The sequence below is a fragment of the Podarcis gaigeae genome (assembly GCF_964106915.1).
Source record: "Podarcis gaigeae genome assembly, chromosome: 17".
Taxonomy (NCBI): Eukaryota; Metazoa; Chordata; class Lepidosauria; order Squamata; family Lacertidae; genus Podarcis; species Podarcis gaigeae.
In genome coordinates this window covers 5,495,934-5,515,930 of record NC_139694.1, presented here as the reverse complement: position 1 = coordinate 5,515,930, position 19,997 = coordinate 5,495,934, and the positions used below count along the sequence as shown (strand labels likewise).

The window sequence follows — 19,997 nt, the reverse complement described above, 5'->3', positions numbered from 1 at the left end:
CCGCAAGACGAACGCCTCGCAAGACGGAAAACCCGCTAGACGAAAGACGAAAGGGTTTTCCGTTTTGGAGGCGCTTCGCAAAACGAATTTCCCTATGGGCTTGCTTTGCAATACGAAAATGTCTTGCGAGTTCCTGCGGGGGTTTTTCCCTTTCCCCCCCCTTTTCCTAAGCCCTAAGCCGCTAATCCGCTAAACTGTCAATGGGCTTGCTTCGCAAGACGAAAAAACCGCTAGACGAAGAGCCTCACGGAACGGATTAATTTCGTCTTGCGAAGCACCACTGTATATTAAAAAAATTCTGCATCAGTTACATTGGTTGCCACTATGTTTCCAAAATTAATTTTAAATTGCTGCTACCCTTTTTAAGTCCTCGAAGGCCTAGAAACAGTGTACAAAGGACCGACTGCACACACATGAACCTACCCAGACTGAGCTTCAGAGGCCCTGCTGTGTCTGTTCCATAGCTAGTAAAGGTTAGGTTGGCATGTGAAAGAGAGACAACCTTTTAATTGGTGACTATGCTATGAAAGTCTTTCCCCCAGGTGCTCCATCAAGCTCTCTTCCTCTCTTTAGGTACATGTTTATATTCTGAAACACCACTATGGGGTGCTTTTATGTTTATTTTATACCTAATCCAGCTGTTTTTAAATTTTGTGTTTATATGTCTGAAATATTAATTGTTCTCACTTTAACAAATAGTTGATGATAAAATTGCTGCTTTGGAAATATACAAAAAGGTTGTAAAGCCTGCAAATTATTTAGATGTGTGACTCTCATATGTGGTCTAAATTGCAAAATATTCTGTTTGGGCATATGCTGTGCAAAAATGGATGTCCTTAGCCTGCACTAATACACCATTCTGTAGAGGTATCATTTCATATATGTTGCTATTTATATGGATTCCAGAGATATAAGGAGATTTTAAAAAACCTTTTTCAATAAATTCAACATGTAGGTTAATACAGCATAATCTGCAAAAAATTGTAACTTGTATTGATCTTTATTCTTCAAATCAGTAATTTCTTGATCAGATCTAATTTGGCTTCTAAGAAGTTCAGATTTCTAGTGTAAAGGAGACAGCTTTTCTGAGTTTTATGGTGGTATTTTGAGTAATCTCAGTTCCTAAATATGCAGAATTTCTAGTTTAATATTTGGTGCACCTTCTTAGGTAACGTACTAGAGAAAAAGAAATAGAAGAAATTATGTTTAAGGTTTTTCCAGTACCAGTAGTAAGGAGGCAATACCTGGCACAGAATGAAAACATGACAATTTGGTGGCTGAAGAAAGAGTTGCTTGATCTCCTGTCTTCCTGCTACTTTTTTCTCCTCCTTGTATGTGTCTTGCATACACACACACACTTTTTATAATATTTTGGCATATGCAGTCTTTTTTTCATACAATGATAGAGGTGGGCCACATTCTTAGAAGTCAGTAGTATATAGGGATAGATGCTTCAATGGGTAGCTGGGAGAAAGCTGAAGTTAGAAGACAGTGTGTCATCATCATCATCAACCTTTTATTCGACCGTCAGTCAGAAAAAAAATACAAATATGTTTATCAATACACAGTTAAAACATCCAGAAAGATTTTAGAGCTTAGCCAACACTAAAAAGGGCTAAACAGATAGCCCAATATCAATACAGTCAATTATGGTCTTGTGATGCTTAAAGGCTAAAAAAAGAAATTTGGCCACCAAAAAAGGTATAGCTCTAGTGACATTATTCAGCAAGTGTAAAACCTGGTTTTCTCCGGGTAGGAAGCTAAGTTGACATAGGAGTGGGTCTATAAAATTTTGTCTAAGCTCTGCATAAGAAGGGCAAGTCAAGAGAATGTGTTCGGTGGACTCAACCACACCAATAGCACAATGACAGGTTCTCTGGGCGTATGGTACTCCCCTGTACCTTCCCCACAATATCGCAGAGTCAAGGACATTTAATCTAGCCGCTGTAAGAAGTCTGCGGTATTCCACATAGTGGACTTCTGCAAGGTAGGGGGCTGGTATGGTCCGATAAATCTGGACAGTGTGTGTGGTGTAGCATTTATGCCACAAAGCATTGCATAATTGCCATATATTTCTGTTAATAAAGCAAGCATTGCTTTTTTAAAAATTATTATAAAGTCTCTAAAATCTATAGAATCAAAATATTCACAAATAAGATGGATTTCATCAAGGGGTAGGGTGCCGCACAAGGGAAGCAAGAGTGCATTTTTGCTCCGTCTTTTCTGGTGATGCAATTATTTGTGTACTTATATTAAGTCTTCATGGAGAAAGTTGTTGACCTAGAGCACTTACTGTGCCATTACTAACTCAATATTAGTTTGAGTAAGCATTGTGTTCACACCAGTGTTTGGAAATGACTTGGGGGAGGCTGGTGGATAGTGTGTGCAGTTCTGGTTGAAAATATTGCACTCTAAAGACTAATTTCTTTTTGGCTTGACAGTATTGAAAATCTTTAATAGGGGGCTACAGCCATAGAGGTAAGGCATTGTTTGTGTCCTTGTACGGAGTAGGGAAGCACAACCAAGGGCATAAGTAGGACTGGATTGTTTGACTTTTACAGTATCTGCTGCACTATCAGGCAGTTGGGTGACCCAAGAGGGGAGCTCCAGCCTGGAGAGCGAGAGAGACAACAGTGCAGGTAGCACCCAGCTGTTCTGGTGCACAGTGATTTGTTCCCTTCATAAATATTGTGTCTTTTAAAAGCTTTAGCTGTTTAAATGCATGAGTTTTAATGCTGCAGGACGTGGGCTTGACTTGGGTTGACTAATGTTTGATGTTTGGAATGGGTCAGATTTTGTTTTGTATCAAAGCAGATTTTAAATTGGGGGGGGGGGAGCTTGGCTTAGAAACAAGTGAAATTCTTGAATTCCTTTCTGTTACTGCAAATGAAGTGTTACCACTGGGGTGTTCCAAATTTTGTCCTGAATTGGAGGCTTTGATTTAGAATTAAAGTGGTTGTAGTGTGCCCATCAACCCCAAAAGCCATCGACATCCAGCACTTAATACACAATAGCATGGAGTGTGTAGATGCCCTAAATCTGGTAATTTGCAGTGAGTTTATTGTATATAATCATAAAATAAACTTTGGTAAAACTAATCTTACTATATCTAGATTTTTCCCATGGTTGAATTTAAGCTTTGTTGTTAATAGTATGATAGGTTGTGAGGAACTGATTATTGGAAATATATCAGTGCCTCCAGACAGTGCTAGTATAAATTAAATGATGAAGTGTCTCACTTCTGATGGGAATGGTTTGTGCACATTCTCTGATGAATGCTAAGGAGGTTTTTTAAATACACATTTTAATTTGGGTATATCTTCTTACAAAGAAATTCATACAAATGTGGTGATAATGTCAGTGCTTGTACAGTGAATGTCTGGTGTTGCTGTAATTTTATGCAAACTTTCCTAGGAGAGAGCCAGTGTGGTGTAGTGGTTAAGAGCGGAAGACTCGTAATCTGGTGAACCGGGTTCGCATCTCCGTTCCTCCACATGCAGCTGCTGGGTGACCTTGGGCTATTCACACTTCTTTGAAGTCTCTCAGCCCCACTCACCTCACAGAGTGTTTGTTATGGGGGAAGAAGGGAAAAGAGATTGTTAGCCGCTTTGAGACTCCTTAGGGTAGTGATAAAGCGGGATATCAAATCCAAATCCAAACTCTTCTTGGAGCAGGTCCCACTGAACTTAGGTATAATACATAATATTGTGTTATACATGAGCTCTAAGCTTTACTATTTCATGGTCTTGTAGCTTTGAGAAAGTAACTTAGATGAAAATTTGTTTTTAAAATGAGGAATTTGGGATCAAGATGACACGAGTCTTGGGCAATCTGTGTGTTTCTTAGCCCTTCTGCCTTCACCAAACATCTCTCCACTCTTGTGTCAAAATCTCCTGTTGCTTGTTAGTCCCCATTACCATTTTTGCAGTCTTGTCATCACTTGAGGGTGGTCTCACAAAGCCACTATGTGAAAAACGAGGGGGAAAGTTGTGGGCCCAAGTGCTGATTTGCACGTAACAGGATGCCAGCACTCTGCTTTCTTTCCTTCTGGCACAACAGAGGGGTTGGCATTGATTTGGGAAGTGTGCACCAGGGTACTTGTTCCCAGAAAGCCAAAGTTTAGTTAATTGTAGCTTTCCGTTAATTTGTGAACAGCTCAGTTTTGACACCTAGACAGTATGAACCACAGAGCTGGAAATTCTTGGGCACCAGGAACTTGAAGTAGTATCTGAGCTGTGCCAGTAGAGGAGTGTTTGCAATAGCATATATGAAACTTGAGCATTTTCTCATGCTTTGATAAATACTGAAGTCAGTAGTCACCCAGCTTATCAAATTTGCATTATGGGACTCTGTGCTTGCCCACCCCTTTCAATTGCCTTTCCCCCACCTATAGATAGATAGATAGATAGATAGATAGATAGATAGATAGATAGATAGAGGAACACCTGCTGTGGGTCTCAGCCCCACTAGTATTTATTTATTTGTTGCCCAGCCTTTACTCTAAGGTCCTAGGGTGGGTGGCAACATCAAAACACAATATTAAAAGCCAGGGTTATATATATTTCAAAAGCCAGGGTTAAAGAGGTGTGTCTTCAGCTGTCTGCAAAAGCTGTGTAGTGAAGGAGCCAGATGGACCTCTGTGGGGAGTGAGTTCCACAGCTTGTTGGCCACCACAGAGAATGCCCTCTCCCAGGCTGCCAGCCCCCAAGCCTCTGACAGAGGAGGAGGAACTGCCAAGGGCTGCCTCTTCTAATCTCAGCAACCAAGAGGGTCTGTAGGGGAGGGGTGGTCTTTCGGATTTGGGGACCTAGTTGAATATGAGTAAGGGCTGTATTAATGGCATCCCACATAGTCACACATAGTCATCATTTACAGGTACATAACTGTATATTAACCTAAAGGTGGGTAGTGTTCTGTTTCCATAATTTGTGTACTGTATTTGTCTTTTAAGCTGCACTGACCTGAAACATAATATCTTTCAGATAAATGAAAACTAAATATATACATCTTAGATGCTGTAAATACTATATGTATTGGAAAGGTAACTGTAAAAAAGCTATCAAAGCTAGCTCAGCAGACCAAAATTTGGCTGCAGTGTAAATCACATACCTAGTGGGTGGTGAGTGCATTTGTTGAGCTGCAACTCCATCTGTCTGTAGCTCCTTTAAGAATTCACAAACCTAGAGCCTACTGACATGAAAGTTGTTGCTTAAGCAAGCATATTTCAAAATGGGTATACCATAACCCATATTCCCTTATAACAGTTCTCAGTTTGTACTCTGTTCTCTTCATTTCCCCCAGACATACGAGAAAAAGTTTAGAGAGAATATGAGCAATAAACTACAATATTTCCAAAGTTGTGAAACATCTAGACATTTAATCTCCGATTTGTTCTTTGGAAATGTGTAATGCCTAGTTAATTTTTATTTTTTTCGGAAACGGTTGTTCTAATAAATGACGTTCTAAGTTACCCATTACTGTTTGATTTATTTATTTTGTTACTCCTTGCCCCGCAGAGTGAAGATAGTCCAAGTCCCAAGAGACAGCGCCTTTCTCATTCAGTCTTTGACTACACAGCAGCATCACCAGCCCCATCACCGCCAATGCGACCATGGGAGATGACATCAAATAGGCAGCCTCCTTCAGCTCGACCAAGCCAACATCACTTCTCAGGGGAACGATGCAACACACCTGCACGCAACAGAAGGAGGCAAGTATAATAGATGGACAATGGCTGTTAAGTCAGCCTTCCTGACTGAGGATTGGAGCTGCTTACATATCAAGCTCTTAATTGAACAGCTGTTTTCTGAGCTATCAAGTTTTATTACTATTAGAGTTAATTAAATAGTTATTTAAGGAGGTAGTGGTGTGTCTACTCTCCAGGTGTACATGTTTGTGGGTGATAGTGTCCTGGAAGTCATGAGAACTTCACCAAGAATGTAGTGTTTTGTATTGCGGACACGCGAGTCTTATCACCTTATTGTACTGGTATTGTGAGAACTGATGCTTAGTAAATAGAAGCTGCTGCTTCTTTTTGATTTTTGACTGCCCGTGCTTAGTTATATCTAGTTATATCAAGGAATGCATTGTGTTTCCCACCCATCCCTTGTCTTCACAATAGAAATGAGGAGCGTTAGGCTTAACAATTGCACCAAATCACCTAAGAAGCTTGACAGAGATGCCAGCTGCAAAATAAACCTGAACAAAACTCCAAAGGAATATACCATGTCCGGCTGCTCTTAGTAGTATTAACTTATTTTGTTGTGGTGTGAGTCGTGAACATCATGGAGCTAAAATTGTACTGTTTCCAGGAGCATACAAATGATTGTCTCCTAATTTTTTCTTAAAATGCATTATTATTATTATTTATTATTTTGCTTAATGACTGTGGAGACAAAACTGAGGACATCTTTACAGCATTTGCTATAAAGACTGATGAAAATGGATCTTCTTCGTAGGGCTTCCAGTAATGGGTGACCAGGGTTTTTTTCACCTGTGTAGATTCCCTCCCTTTCTCCAAGGAGCTCAGTATAGCATACATATGAATTATTCATTTATTGCTACAACCCTTTGATGTAGGTTTAGGCTGAGAAATAGCAACTGGGCCAAGGTCATTCCGTGAATTCATAGATGATCAAGGAATTGAACCCGCATCTCCATGATCAAAGCCCACCATTTTAAGAATGATCCTGTGGTAGAAGCAGTTTTAGATTGCCCCAGGCTGACTTTTCCTTGCACTGTAATGGGCTTAAAAGATTACATGAAATCTATCCTTCGCTGAGCTCATGTCATGTCCTACAGCATTGGTTGGGTTTCGTGAAACTGTTGTGTCTTTGATGTGAAAGCCAGTCTTGGGCTGACCAATAACTGGCTATCACTGTTGGTTTATAATATGTTTATATGCTGGCTTTAGGATGAATCTCACAAAATGGCTTACATGAAAATAAGCATCAATTAAAGCCATATAATAAAACAGGAAAGAATACTACTTTTTTGAAAGCTAGATTTCTCCTCTGAAGAGAAGATGGTCCTTAGGTAGTCCTGTCTTAATATTGGAGAAGGAAAGCTCACCGCAGCTGGAATTGGGGAGCTATGAGGAGAGGAAGAAAGCAGTGAGAGGAAGTCTCAAAAAGAAGACTTTTAAAAGTCACGTGAATGAACCCAGAGCTTTGGAACACTTCTTGCTTGCCAATAAATTCCCCTTACCTACTACCAAGTTCTGCAAGAATATGCATTAAGATTGCAGTGTGGAAGAAAAACCACCACATTTACATGATGGTCACAGAAAAGTTTGTCAGTTGGCAGCTGTCATCACAGGGAGAGTTAGTTACATAACTTCCAACTCATTTGATAAGTTCTGCTTGACCTTCATTACTGTTAACTCTGAATTTCGGGGAGAAAGGGGCTAGGTGATAGCTTTGGTATTATTATTTGGTTGGAAACTACAGATGACTGTAATCCATATTTTCTTATAGCTGCTAAGTTTTTTTAAGCAGCTGCTGTTTCCCTTCTGGTATTCTGTTTACTTGATAAGAAAAATGATGTTAAGTGTTTACAGATCCATCTGATTTACATAAATTTGGGGATGCAGAAAGAAAAGTACAAGTTTGAAGTTCATAGTCCATCCTTGAACAAAGGAGCTTCAGGGGGATTAACACTACATGTATTAATTGGCTTGCTAATGCCAGGACTTCTGTGTCATCAACTACTGTTTGTGTGAATAGCCACTGTTAATTAAAGCCGTTATTACTTATTTCTGCATTTCATATCCTTCTGACCTCTGATTGTAATCCTTTCCCCTGCATACAGTTGTGTGTATGTACTAGCGACTCAGATTAACACTTCATGCAGCTGATGGAATAGACTGTAATCCAAGAAAGCTTAGGCCATAATAAATTTGTACGTCTTTAAGGGTCCAAAAGATTCTTTGTTTAATCTAGAAGGGAAAGGTGTGTAAAAAAAATCTTTGTCCAATTTGATTATTTGCAGCCCTCCCGTTAGACGCCAGAGAGCAAGAAGAGATCGATTATCTCGACATAATTCCATTAGTCAAGATGAGAACTACCATCTCCCCTATGGACAACAACAAGCAATAGAAGAACCCCGAGCCTTCCACCCTCCGAATGTATCTCCCCGTATGTTGCACCCAGCTGCTCATCCACCACAGCAAAACGCAGTGATGGTTGACATTCATGAACAGGTATTTGAAAGGATGGGCAGTGTGTTCCTAACTCCTGGTAGATAGGTTACACTTTGTGATTTAAAATTGGAGGTTACACTTCACTTGTGCGCCAAAAATGTTTTTTATTTTCTAATGTGTAAAGATAACACCCCTCACCTCACTCTTTTGGGTGTGCAGCCTCTGACGCTAGATAATGGTTTTCTGTTCAGTGGCTCTCAATGCAGACAGTCTAATCACAGCTGCTGCAGAGACATGGGGGGGGGGGTCTGTAATAAAAGCCCTGCTTGATCAGGCCAAAGGCCCATCTAATCCAGCATTCTCACAGTGGCCAACCAGGTGCCTGTGGGAAGACCATAAGAAGGACATAACCCAGTAACACTCTCCCCCCTCACGTTCCCTAACAATTGGTACCTAGAAGTATACTGGAGCTATCACAGCTATCATGACTTACAGTCATTGAAAACCATAGCCTTCATGAATTTGTCTAATCTCTTTTTAAATCCCTGTTTGGCTAAAGGCCACGCATCATCTTTACATTAAGGGTAGTTGTCTCTTACACTTCTCTTACACTGTTCCCATTGTCCACAAGACAAATGCAGTCATGTGACTGCATGAATTCAGAGTGGCATGGAGAACAATACATTGGGCATCCCTGCTTTACAGAAAGAAGGGTGCTGTGGGGGGGGGGGAGGCAAAAGATGGTAACTCTTGCCATTCTCAATTGACTTGATTCAATTTTTAGTAGGTCAGTGGTGATTTGCACAATGGTGACTTGCACAATTTCACTATAGGTAGCCAGTTGACAGTATTTGTGAACAGTGTCCTAACCTGGTTATAGTGCATTTGTGGAAAACTGGAACTGGGTCATCTCGAATGTTTTCTTATATTTTGTTTCTAAATCCTGTCTTTGTTGTGTTTTGAAATATTTACTAATAGTCTTTGTGCTGTGAAAGAAAAAAGGGAAAAGTTGAGCATCCTTCTGAGATTGGTAACTAAGCAGACCTGCTGAAAGCTCTTGCATTTTTCCTTGCAGATCCACCAGGGCACAGTCCCTGTTTCATACACGGTGACCACAGTGGCACCACATGGGATTCCACTTTGCACAGGTCAGCACATACCAGCTTGCAACACACAGCAGGTCCCTGGGTGTTCCGTGGTTTTCAGTGGACAGCATCTCCCTGTCTGCAGTGTGCCTCCCCCAGTAAGTATCATCTTAATCTAAATTTTGAAAGCAAATGCTTCAAATGACTTTGGAGGTTGCAGAAGACCAAATGAATTTACTTAGAGCTGAATTTTCTCTATATTTACTTGGAAATCACGTATTACTTAGGGTGGTGTGACTTCTGGTTAAGGGTAAAGACGATTTTAACCTTCATATAAGAATACTTCATCAATATTTTATGTATATTCCACAAACTTTTAATGATTTTATCGGTAGAATTTTGTGGGGTGGAGGGGTTGGATGACTATTAGCCTTCTGTGCTCTGTAAAATAACTAGCACACTGAAACTCTTGAAAAAATCCTGGATTCTAAAGCATAATCACTTTCTGTGCATTAAAAAAAATCTGAACCAAAGTAATCTAGATTTATGTTCCAACGAGAGATGGAGCCTCATCCTCTGTGTTCAGATTTCAACAACTTCTGTCTTACTTTGCATAATTTATTCATTTCTACTAGGTGTGGAAAGGGTCCATCTTTTCCATGGGAACTCTATTCACTATAAATTGTGCTTTATTAAGAATGTAGTGAGGAATCAAATACTATGTGTTGCATAACGTTTGTGAATGTTTCTTTTCTTTTTCAGATGCTTCAGGCATGTTCTGTTCAACACTTACCAGTTCCATATGCGGCATTCCCACCTCTCATTTCTAGCGATCCGTTTCTTTTGCATCCTCCACACCTCTCCCCACATCATGCTCCACACCTGCCACCTCCAGGCCAGTTCGTTCCCTTTCAGACACAACAGTCACGGTCGGTAGGTATCTCTTTAAAAAAAAAACAAAAAAAACCCTTACTTCCTCTAGTAGTTGGTTCTGGAACAGTGAATTTAAGGTGGGATGCGTTGGTTGGCTGCCTGGAAAAGGAGTCAGCCAAAACTCATGAAGTGAGAGCAAAGCTTCTAGTATAGAAATCTGTGAACTGCAAAATCTGATCTACAAGCTGAAAGCCGTAGCTGCTTTAATTTCCAGTCTGCCAGAAAAGCAGAAGCAAAATGGAATCTGAGTGTTTTCCAGCGCTAGTTTCAGAGAAACTGAACTACAGAGAAAAAAGATGGAGCTCTTACTATTTTGAATGGCCGTGTTCCTTTTTGAGCCTTAAGAGCATCTAGAGATTGAGAGCTTTTTTGAAAGTTGGCATTTCATATTTGCAGTCCATGGTGTGTGTTAAATTTCTTTACATCCCATACTATTAACCATTGTTATATGGCACACATAGTATTTGAGAGGTTCAGATGGGCTTTTTCATCTCACTTGTGGAAAAACGTGATCTCCTGGTGCTTCCAAAAAGGTATTCGAACTGAAACTCAAAGCAGATCTGTAGGGGATTCTATAATTGTGAGACAGATGCTGATAATTTCTCTCTGAAGGAAAAGTGGGCTATGTAGAATGGAATGAATGATGATATAGTCCTCTCTGTCCTTCAGCAGAACGAGTGCCTGTTCCTTATCATTTTAGTTTTTCCTATCATCCAGAAATAGAAAAGTGCAACTGCAGTTGTACTTACTGCAAGGAGAGTTGATGTAGGACAGGGTTTCACAAAATGGGATTGCCTGACCCCCTGCTTTCCCAGGGAAGGGGCATTGCATGTGCATGAAATTGGTGGGTAACCCTGTAACATTAGAAATCTGATGATAAGTAACCTGATAGGCAACCAGAGCAGCTCTTAAGTGGACTGAATAAGCAACAAGATGTGGCCTCCTCAGCCCCCAAGTTTAGAAGTGGAGGCTAGCACACACTCAAAAAAAGACCCTGCTCTGAAAGCCTCAAGCTAAGGATGAAAAAGGTCATTTTGCATTCTAAGCAACCAGAGTGTCATCACGTATAGATACAGATCCTGGAACGGGAACAAGTGAATGTTCTCAGTTATGTGGTAGCAGGGAAAAGTGGCACAAGATCATAACATTTGTGCTGAAACAGGCAGCAAATATCTAATTACAATATGATAAATACTCAGAACGGAGTTATTAAGCATGAGAAATGTGAATTTCTGGCAAAATACACAGTGAAAACACACCAACTGAATAAAAGTCATACTTCAGTGCAGTATGAATATGCTTTTACTGTGTAGTATTAACTAGATAAACTTTGACAAACAACTATTTTTGGCAAACAACTGTGGTAAATTATATGTTTCACAAATGTTCATGCTTTTTTTCCCCTCCTCCCGTAGCCTCTTCAGAGGATAGAGAACGAAGTAGAGTTGCTTGGAGACCATCTTCCTGTAGGAGGTTTCACCTATCCGCCTTCAGCCCACCCACCAACATTGCCTCCCTCAGCCCCACTACAGTTCTTAACGCATGACCCTTTGCACCAAGAGGTGTCCTTTGGAATAGTAAGTGATGGCTTTCAGCATTTTGCTGTGATTTTCACTAGGCGTTTATTTCACATTGTGATTCTACTAGCACGTTCTGAATTGTTTCCCCGCCCCCTTTGAACATGCACATTTACTTATTCATTTACATTAACCTCAACATGTGCAACTGTTGGAAATAGAAAATGAATGAGCCTTGGTTGGGTAGCGAGATGCTCTTGTGGGTGGAAGGAAGGGAAGGTGATCCATGCTGATTTCCTATCTTCAAAGAAGCTACCTCTACCCCCCCCCCCCAAAAAAAAAAATCAGTTCCAGAGGGTTTGGGGGGAACATCCAATACAGTGTGGGAGGAAGCATTGGGGCGCTGTGGAAATCAGCAGAACTACCCCACCCCCAGCCCCAGGAGTGCCCAATTTGCAGAAGAGGATTCTCTACTAGATTTGACTTGGTTTGTATTCCACAAGTGGAAAGAACCCTTCTTTTCATAGATCAGCAGGTCTGAATCCAACTCTAGAATTAGGACCGGTCTTTACAAGAGTTTTTCATCAAATTTTCAATAAGCCAGAAATGGAATTGTTTGGTCAAGGGAAGATTCACTGTGGTGAAAGCACTTCTGAAATGTAAAAAGTATGACTTTTCCCGTGCCACCGTGGGCTGATGGACTGCTGAAATTTGCCCCCTGTTTGCATTAGCCTTACCCGCCTTTTATGCCTCGAAGACTCACAGGACGCAGCAGATATCGATCTCAACAGCCAATACCGCCACCTCCTTACCATCCCAGCCTATTGCCATATGTGCTGTAAGTCTCTTTGTCTTTGTAGCTGTCCTTGCTAGCTTGGCTTTAGGATGGATAACACAATTTTCTGAAAATAGCAGCCTAGAGTTGCCCCCCCCCCAAAAGGGCACCCTCTGCTTCAGTATATTTTTCTTTGTAATTAGTGTGGATGCTGTAACATGATCCTAAGTGCAATCCTATGAGAAGTTCTCCTACCCATCCCCATTATGATGAACTGTGGCCTTACAAGAGCAGCACTGTGTTTTCATGCTGCTCGCATTCATTGAAATGAGACTTGGAGAAGTTGCTTGCTCTGTTTCCCTCCTCTGTACCCTGCCACAAATGAGAGCAGTCCCTGCCTCTCAGCCAAACCCTCTGGGTGTGCCAGAGGACTGAGAGGGTACAAGTAAACCAAGCCTTGGTTGTGGTACAATCTTCATATGAAGGATGTGGACTGTCCCTCTCAGATAAATTGTTGTGGGCCAAACCGTGTTTAAACAAGGCTTTTAAGATCAGACCCAAGGCCAAACCATGGTTGAAAAACACCATGGTTTGTAAGCCAACAATAAACCGTGACTTCACATCATGCTTTGTTTCCAGAAAAGAAAACATGGTTAGTTTTCCAGGTTAGCCAAACTGGACTTTGACTAAACAAACCAAGGCTTGGCATTCTGTGTGAATCAGGCCACTGTATAAGCAGATGGTATTATATGTTTTAGAGTAGCTTCAGTGCTTCTGTAAGTGAACTTGTGACGGAGAAATGTTTTTCCTTCTGCTGCCCAATTCACAATTACTTAAAGCCTGCCTGTGCCTTCTGAGGTGTACCAGGTGCCTACAGGGGAAAGGGTCTTGATGGTGGTGGCAGCTTGACTGGCGATGTTCTCCACAGGGAGGCTTGCTAAGCCCTAGTTGTGATGTGATTTTGACACTAGGCAGAGGCACTTAGATTATTGTAATTTTAACCTTTTCTAAGCCAACCTGGAACCCGTTTAAAGGGCAAAGCATAAATCAAATATCAAAATGAATAATAAGCTAAGTTAAAATACATTTTTTAAAACACCTGTCCAGCTTGCCTCTCTGGAAGCATGGGCATATGTAATCCAATGTGTAAAATGGTAGGAGAGCCAGCTTTATACAGATTAGTAAATAGTATGACCTAGTACTGAATTGGAACCAAATTAGAATTTAAATTCTTGACCAGTTTTGAAAGCCTCTAGGGAGAGACCCAAAATTAGCAGCTCTTTCTCTGTATGTGTATGTGCACAAGTAGTAAATCTTGATGCTCACTTCCTTTTTTTCTGCAGATCAATGCTTCCAGTGCCACCTGCAGTTGGCCCAGCCTTCAGTTTTGAGCTGGATGTAGAAGACGGCGAGGTGGAAAACTATGAGGTTGGTTACAGATTCCACATTTATGCAAATCACGAGGCTTTGAGTACATTCCTTAAATTGGTTCCTAAATATGTTGCTTATTAAACTAGCAAATTGCATTTTGCTGGAACGATACCAAAAAAATGCAGTAGCTGCTACCAAATCTATGTTTCGTGAGGACATATACTTAACGCTGAACAATTTCTAGGATTTTCTTCCTTCCATGTGAATGCTACATAGTGTTGCATGTTGGGCCTCTTGATCGGGCCTGTATGTAGCCCCAGACAATTCAAACGTTAAACCAAGAGCAGTTGCCTTATGGCGCAAGATTGCAAGATTTCCCAGTTTTACACTACTGGTTTTGCTTATCGTCCCTGATGATAATGTGTTATGAAGAGTGCTTGAGTAAAGTGGATGAGTTTTTAAAAGGTGACCTGAAAAGGGCGTCTTTCTTTCCTAGGCACTGCTGAACTTGGCCGAAAGACTGGGAGAGGCCAAACCGAGAGGACTGACGAAAGCAGATATTGAACAACTTCCATCTTACAGATTCAACCCAAATAACCATCAGTCAGAACAGACTCTGTAAGTTCTTTTGCTCCTCTCCGAGGCCTTGGTATGAAGTTGTTTGACCCTGGTTGACTGAAATCCAGCACAGCAAATAACTGTAACATAACTAATAAATGCATTCATTTGTCTTCCTTTTTAATAGTACTTTCCAGCTTCAAAATTATTTAACTGGTAGAGTAAGGGATTTTTTTATAAAAAAAAAACACTTCCATTTATTGGTGAGCCTTATTAACAGTCGGGTTAGAATATTAAATACAGATTTCCCCATATTTTAATACTTTGATTTAGACGAATATTGCTCAGTATTTAGACGAATATGCAGCCCAGTGAGCTGCACAGCTAATGATGAGTTTGCTCCTGCATCTAATATTACTGGAGTCACATAGGAATGGCAGGGATGGTGTGCAGATCTTATCTTAACATGAAATCAGTGCTCCTTATTTTTCCAAAAAAAAGCTCCCAGCTCCACATGCTACATGGCTATCTGCTTTTATAATAGGAAAGTTATAAAATCAGATTGCATTGGGGCATAATGGAATGCTGCTTTTTGAAGAGAAAAATTAAATGCCATAATAGGCACAGAGAAACAAGAAACTTGGGTGAATTGCGGTCACAAACTCAGCCTTTTACAATTCCTGTTATGACATTTCTTGCAAAGTATCTAATACAGAAATCTGCCATTTTAATAATAATAATAAAAAGGTCATACAATTCTCACTGAGACATGAAGCTTCCTTAAGAAGAAATAAAAATAGGGTTTTTTGAGGGGAGGGAGGAATGTCTTCTAAACAATCTCCCAGTAGTCCTGCTAGATTTTGGGTGTGAAAAGTAACTACCAAGTGTTTGCATTAATGGGAAAATTGAATTGGGAGTTGGCATTTGCTACACAACAATGAGCCCTAAGCCCTCTTCAGGCTTTACAACAACAGCTTTTAAGTTGCTCATTTCTAAAATAATATTAGAAACGGATATTGGCCTAGAAACAGCATTTTCCTTAGTAGCCACAGGATCTCTCCACCCTCCAGTCCTGAAGTCAGACTCTTTCGGCTGCCAGATAGGATTGTCTGCCAGCTTTCTCTGCAAAACACATTTGTTTTAATTTCTACAGTGCAATCTCAAGTAGTTTGCAAATGGCACTCCTGGGAGAAGCAAAGAAAACTGTCTTGCGGATATAGTTGGTGCTGGTGCTCAAAGTATGAGTTGTGAGCTGGGGAGTCCATGGTACAAATTTTCACCCCAGGTGTAGAATCATTAGGTAGCCTCAGCTGACACCTTTTTCTTCCATCCTTGGCTCTTCACTTTCATTACAGGGTGGTTGGTAAGGATTACTGTCATAATACATGTGTGGTGCTTTGAACACAGAGCACTATATAGTAATGCACTGTTAATAGATAAAATATTTTGCTCTGGATTGATAGTTATCTGTTTTCCTAATCTAGCACTGTGCAGTCAGTTAAATAGCTATGATGCATTGGGCAAGGAATATAGGACATAACAAATTGTATGTTATATTTTATTACATATTTATAAATAAAACACACACACACACACGGACGCGGGTGGCACTGTGGGTAAAACCTCAGCACCTAGGACTTGCCGATCGCATGGTCGGCAGTTCGAATCCCCGTGGCGGAGTGCGCTCCTGTCGTTTGGTCCCAGCGCCTGCCAACCTAGCAGTTCGAAAGCACCTCCGGGTGCAAGTAGATAAATAGGGACCACTTACCAGCGGGAAGGTAAACAGCGTTCCGTGTGCTGCGCTGGCTCGCCAGATGCAGCTTGTCACGCTGGCCACGTGACCCGGAAGTGTCTGCGGACAGCGCTGGCTCCCGGCCTATAGAGTGAGATGAGCGGACCACCCTAGAGTCTGGCCGAACGGGCAGGGGTACCTTTACCTTTATATAAATATCAGTGGCAAACCCAGACCTCTATATCAGCAGTTAAGCCTCAGTGAAATGTACTGCAGTCACTTTATATTTAAAAAGTCTTTATTTTAAAAAGCAAGGAAATGCCTACGTTTTCAGATAAATAAAACCAAACTGTTGTTGCTCTTTCTAAATAAGGTATTCTGCAATTTTCTTTTCTAGGTGTGTAGTGTGCATGTGTGACTTTGAATCAAGGCAACTACTTAGAGTTTTACCGTGTAACCATGAGTTCCATGCCAAGTGTGTCGATAAATGGCTTAAGGTAATAATAAATAATAATACATAGTTTTAGAAATGAAGTGCAGTAGTCTAGATTTGTACTGCATGCCATCACTTTTGCCACAATATCTGTCGGTATACCACCATTTAAAAAAAAACAACTTGTTAACTGTCCATCATGTGACTTATATTTAATTAAGATGAAGCTTTTTTTGTCCAAAATGTGTCTTTTCAAGAATGACATTGAATGTGAAATATAACCTAATTTGTTTTAAGGTTGAGAAGGAACAGAAGCAGCAAAAGCAGTATGATGACAGACAGTGTACACATGATGCAAAATATGGAAGTATAATTGAAGTAGGAAATTAATTATGACTTTCAGAAAATGTACTGAATTTCTGTTGTGTCACTGCAGTGGTAAATCCTAAAACATCAAGACTGCAGAATATATGACTATTTGTACAGTGAGGTCTATTAACTTTGAGTTTGCCTTGATTGTCCATAAATCATAAGGTTGTGGCAAATTTGAGGATTTTCTGCACTCTTAACTACAACCACTAGATGCCGCCATTTCCTTCTGCATAGCACAGAAAAGAGCTCCAAGTAGCAGAGAACTGTAATTATAATGACTAGCGGTTTTCGAATGGTGTTCATGCCAACGTTATATGTTGTCTTAAATTCAGCATGCCCTGTGCAAGAAGAAAGGCACTTGTGCAAAGGAGGAAGGGGGCCTGGTTTTGTTGTTGTTGCTGATTCCCCTTTCCGGTTGCAGCCCCTCAAACCATGTTACATGATGTGCTTGAAGGTCTCTCAACACTCAGAACCATGTTTTCTTCCGGGGGGCTAGGGCAGGAGCAACAAGAATGAGGCCGTGCTCCATGAGCAGAACTTTGCTCATGAAATGTAGGATCCAAACCACCATTTCTGAAGAGTTCAGAGATGAAAGTACATATCTATGAACTTCAGAAAAGGTTGCAGGAGCTATAATCATTATGGTTCATGGCTTTTGCATACTTAAAAAATAAAAAATCCACTTAACCATGTCAGGGAGAACACCCAAACTAGTATCTCACCTGCCAAAGTCACCACCACATGATCTTTACCACATCATTAAACAACGAGAGCATCACAGTTCCACTGTAGTATTTAATGCAGGGCATGATTAAAATGCGACAGTTCAAATGCTCTTAATTTCAGAAGCTAGAGGAGTGTATGCACAAGAGGCTCATAGATTACTGGTAGAACTTGAAGTGTGTTTAGCAATAAATAGTAACTCCCCTGTCCCCGGACACCTTATCTGAACCCTTTGGTGCTATTTGAAAGAGAACCCAGTACAGTTTTCTTGGTTTTAAAGTTTGAAAATGTGTGTGTATGTGTGGATTATAGATCTCTGTGTGTGGCAGGCAGCTGAGCACGAACTGACTTAGCTGAGAAGCATTCTATTAGAGTTCCCACTTGAAGTCTGCACATTAATCATGTGAAAGAGACGTGAACGGCTGATGAAAGTTCTGACTGCCCTCATCAGGCTGCCCTTACTGATTCACACATGCTAGCTATGATGCCTATGTTCTGCTCCACTGTTGGAGGCAGTATCTGTCTGAATATTCGTAGCTGGGAATCACAGCGGAGGAGAGTGCTGTTGCGCTCAGTTCCTGGTTGTGGGATTCCCACAGACATCTGATTGGCCACTGTGAGAACAGGGCGCTGCACTAGATGGGACTTCAGCCTTATCTGGCAGGAGTCTTGCGTCCGTCACTTCCTGTTTTTGGAGCATTCTGGTCTCTCCATGGTGGCTGGAGGAGAAGCGCTTTGTTCAGCCTTTGTGATGCCTCTGCTGATGGAGACACTGTTAGCAAACACTGTGGCACTGGACAGAGCGGTTTAAACCCCAGAGTGGCTGGGGCAACCCAGGCAGATGGGCCGGGTACAAGTAATTAATAATAATCATAATAAATTAGCCAGCCATTTTAAATTATTGGAAGTCAGATGCTTGATCTCTTTGGACATGTATTTACATGAGAATAAGATAAAGCTAAAGTCAGTCAATTTCACTGAAATCTGAGTTTTGGTGCAATTCTCTTTCCTCTTAATTATCTTGCTAGGGGTGTATGGTTCAATGTAGTGATTTTTATTCTATTTTATTTTATTTTTGCAACTCAGTACATTTTCTTTAACAGTCCTTTGTGTGAGATGATGTGCAATGCATTAATGCCTGTTTTTATTCCCCAGGCAAATCGTACTTGCCCCATCTGCAGAGCTGATGCTTCGGAAGTGCATCGTGACTCAGAATGACCAGTCTAAGAGCACAATTCTACTTTGGGTGTTCCTAGTCACATGTGTATATATATATATGAACTCTCCATTGAACTTAACCCGTGTGGGCTTCCAGCCTTCCCTTTACACAAAAGGGTCAATGGACCTTTCTTTGCACTGTGTGATTTAATCAACTATAAAGCTTATAATTAGTCTTCACAATTATGGGATTGTTATACTAACTGTGTGATTGGAACTCCAAAGACTTTTTTTTTTCTTTTAGCTTAATTTCGTGTGTGCACTAACATTCCCTGGTTTTTGTGTGATCATTCCGAGTGTTGCTGCGAGATTACAGTGGAACGTGATCTTCTAGCATGTGCTTTTATATTAAAAAAAGAAGAAGTGGTAGCTCCAAACAATATAGCAATCTACCTTATATAGAGCCTTCAGATACTGTGAGTGGGAATAAACGGTGCGGGTGGGTGCGTTGATCGCAGGGTGTTTGTGTGTGTGTGGGCGAGCAAGTGTTTGGGCGGTAGTGTATGAGAGGACTTATATACCAGCATGTACCGAGGATGTATGTGTGTAGTATTAATTATGCTGCAATGTATAATCTTGTGTGTTATTTAAACAGTACTAGTACTGTACACTGGTTTCTTTCCTTGCGTTTGCAGTTGCACACTGAATGCTATAAGGGTGCAGCAGTTATAGACATTTGATATTTCATCCCCGCCCCCCTCCACTTGTATTTAATAGTACAAAAAGGCCTTTTTGCTTTTATTCAGACAACAATTATGCTTCCCTTTAATTGGAGATCCTATGTCTGTCATTATACAGCATATTGCTTCCTCAGTTACTACAAATAACAAATGAGCCTTTTCTCCTTTTTTTAAGGCTGCAAGAATTTTCCAGGTTTTTGAGATTTGCAGCTCGTTGCTAAATTTATAATGCGTTGCAGCATTGCACAACCAGGTAGCAATATTAAAAATTTCTCAACTGGTGATTGAAAGTTGATGCTGTCCTCTCTTAACTTTCTAAAAACTCTTCCAAGCCAACATTGGTTCTTTTTCTGTTCGCTTTCAAAACTGGATTATTATTATTATTTGAGATACTGAAGATATCGTTTCGTTTGTTTTCCAGTTTTGTCCATAGATACAGAAATGGAGAGGATGTTGGAGT

General features: G+C 40.7%; 1 protein-coding gene across 6 annotated transcripts in view; it reads left to right on the top strand.

Moving 5' to 3' along the window:
- The window catches only part of RNF38 (ring finger protein 38), a 79,863-nt gene extending 60,823 nt beyond the window's left edge, over window positions 1–19,040 (top strand). For all 6 annotated transcript variants that reach the window (XM_083718968.1, XM_083718971.1, XM_083718969.1 and 3 more), the window contains 10 exons: window positions 5,517–5,710; window positions 7,990–8,200; window positions 9,216–9,383; window positions 9,988–10,158; window positions 11,574–11,735; window positions 12,407–12,513; window positions 13,794–13,878; window positions 14,318–14,439; window positions 16,509–16,608; window positions 18,795–19,040. In XM_083718968.1, coding sequence (XP_083575094.1) covers window positions 5,517–5,710; window positions 7,990–8,200; window positions 9,216–9,383; window positions 9,988–10,158; window positions 11,574–11,735; window positions 12,407–12,513; window positions 13,794–13,878; window positions 14,318–14,439; window positions 16,509–16,608; window positions 18,795–18,857 — 1,383 coding nt within the window. In that variant the 3' untranslated portion in view covers window positions 18,858–19,040. The remainder of the gene's footprint in view (window positions 1–5,516; window positions 5,711–7,989; window positions 8,201–9,215; window positions 9,384–9,987; window positions 10,159–11,573; window positions 11,736–12,406; window positions 12,514–13,793; window positions 13,879–14,317; window positions 14,440–16,508; window positions 16,609–18,794) is intronic.
- Window positions 19,041–19,997: the final 957 nt, after the last annotated feature.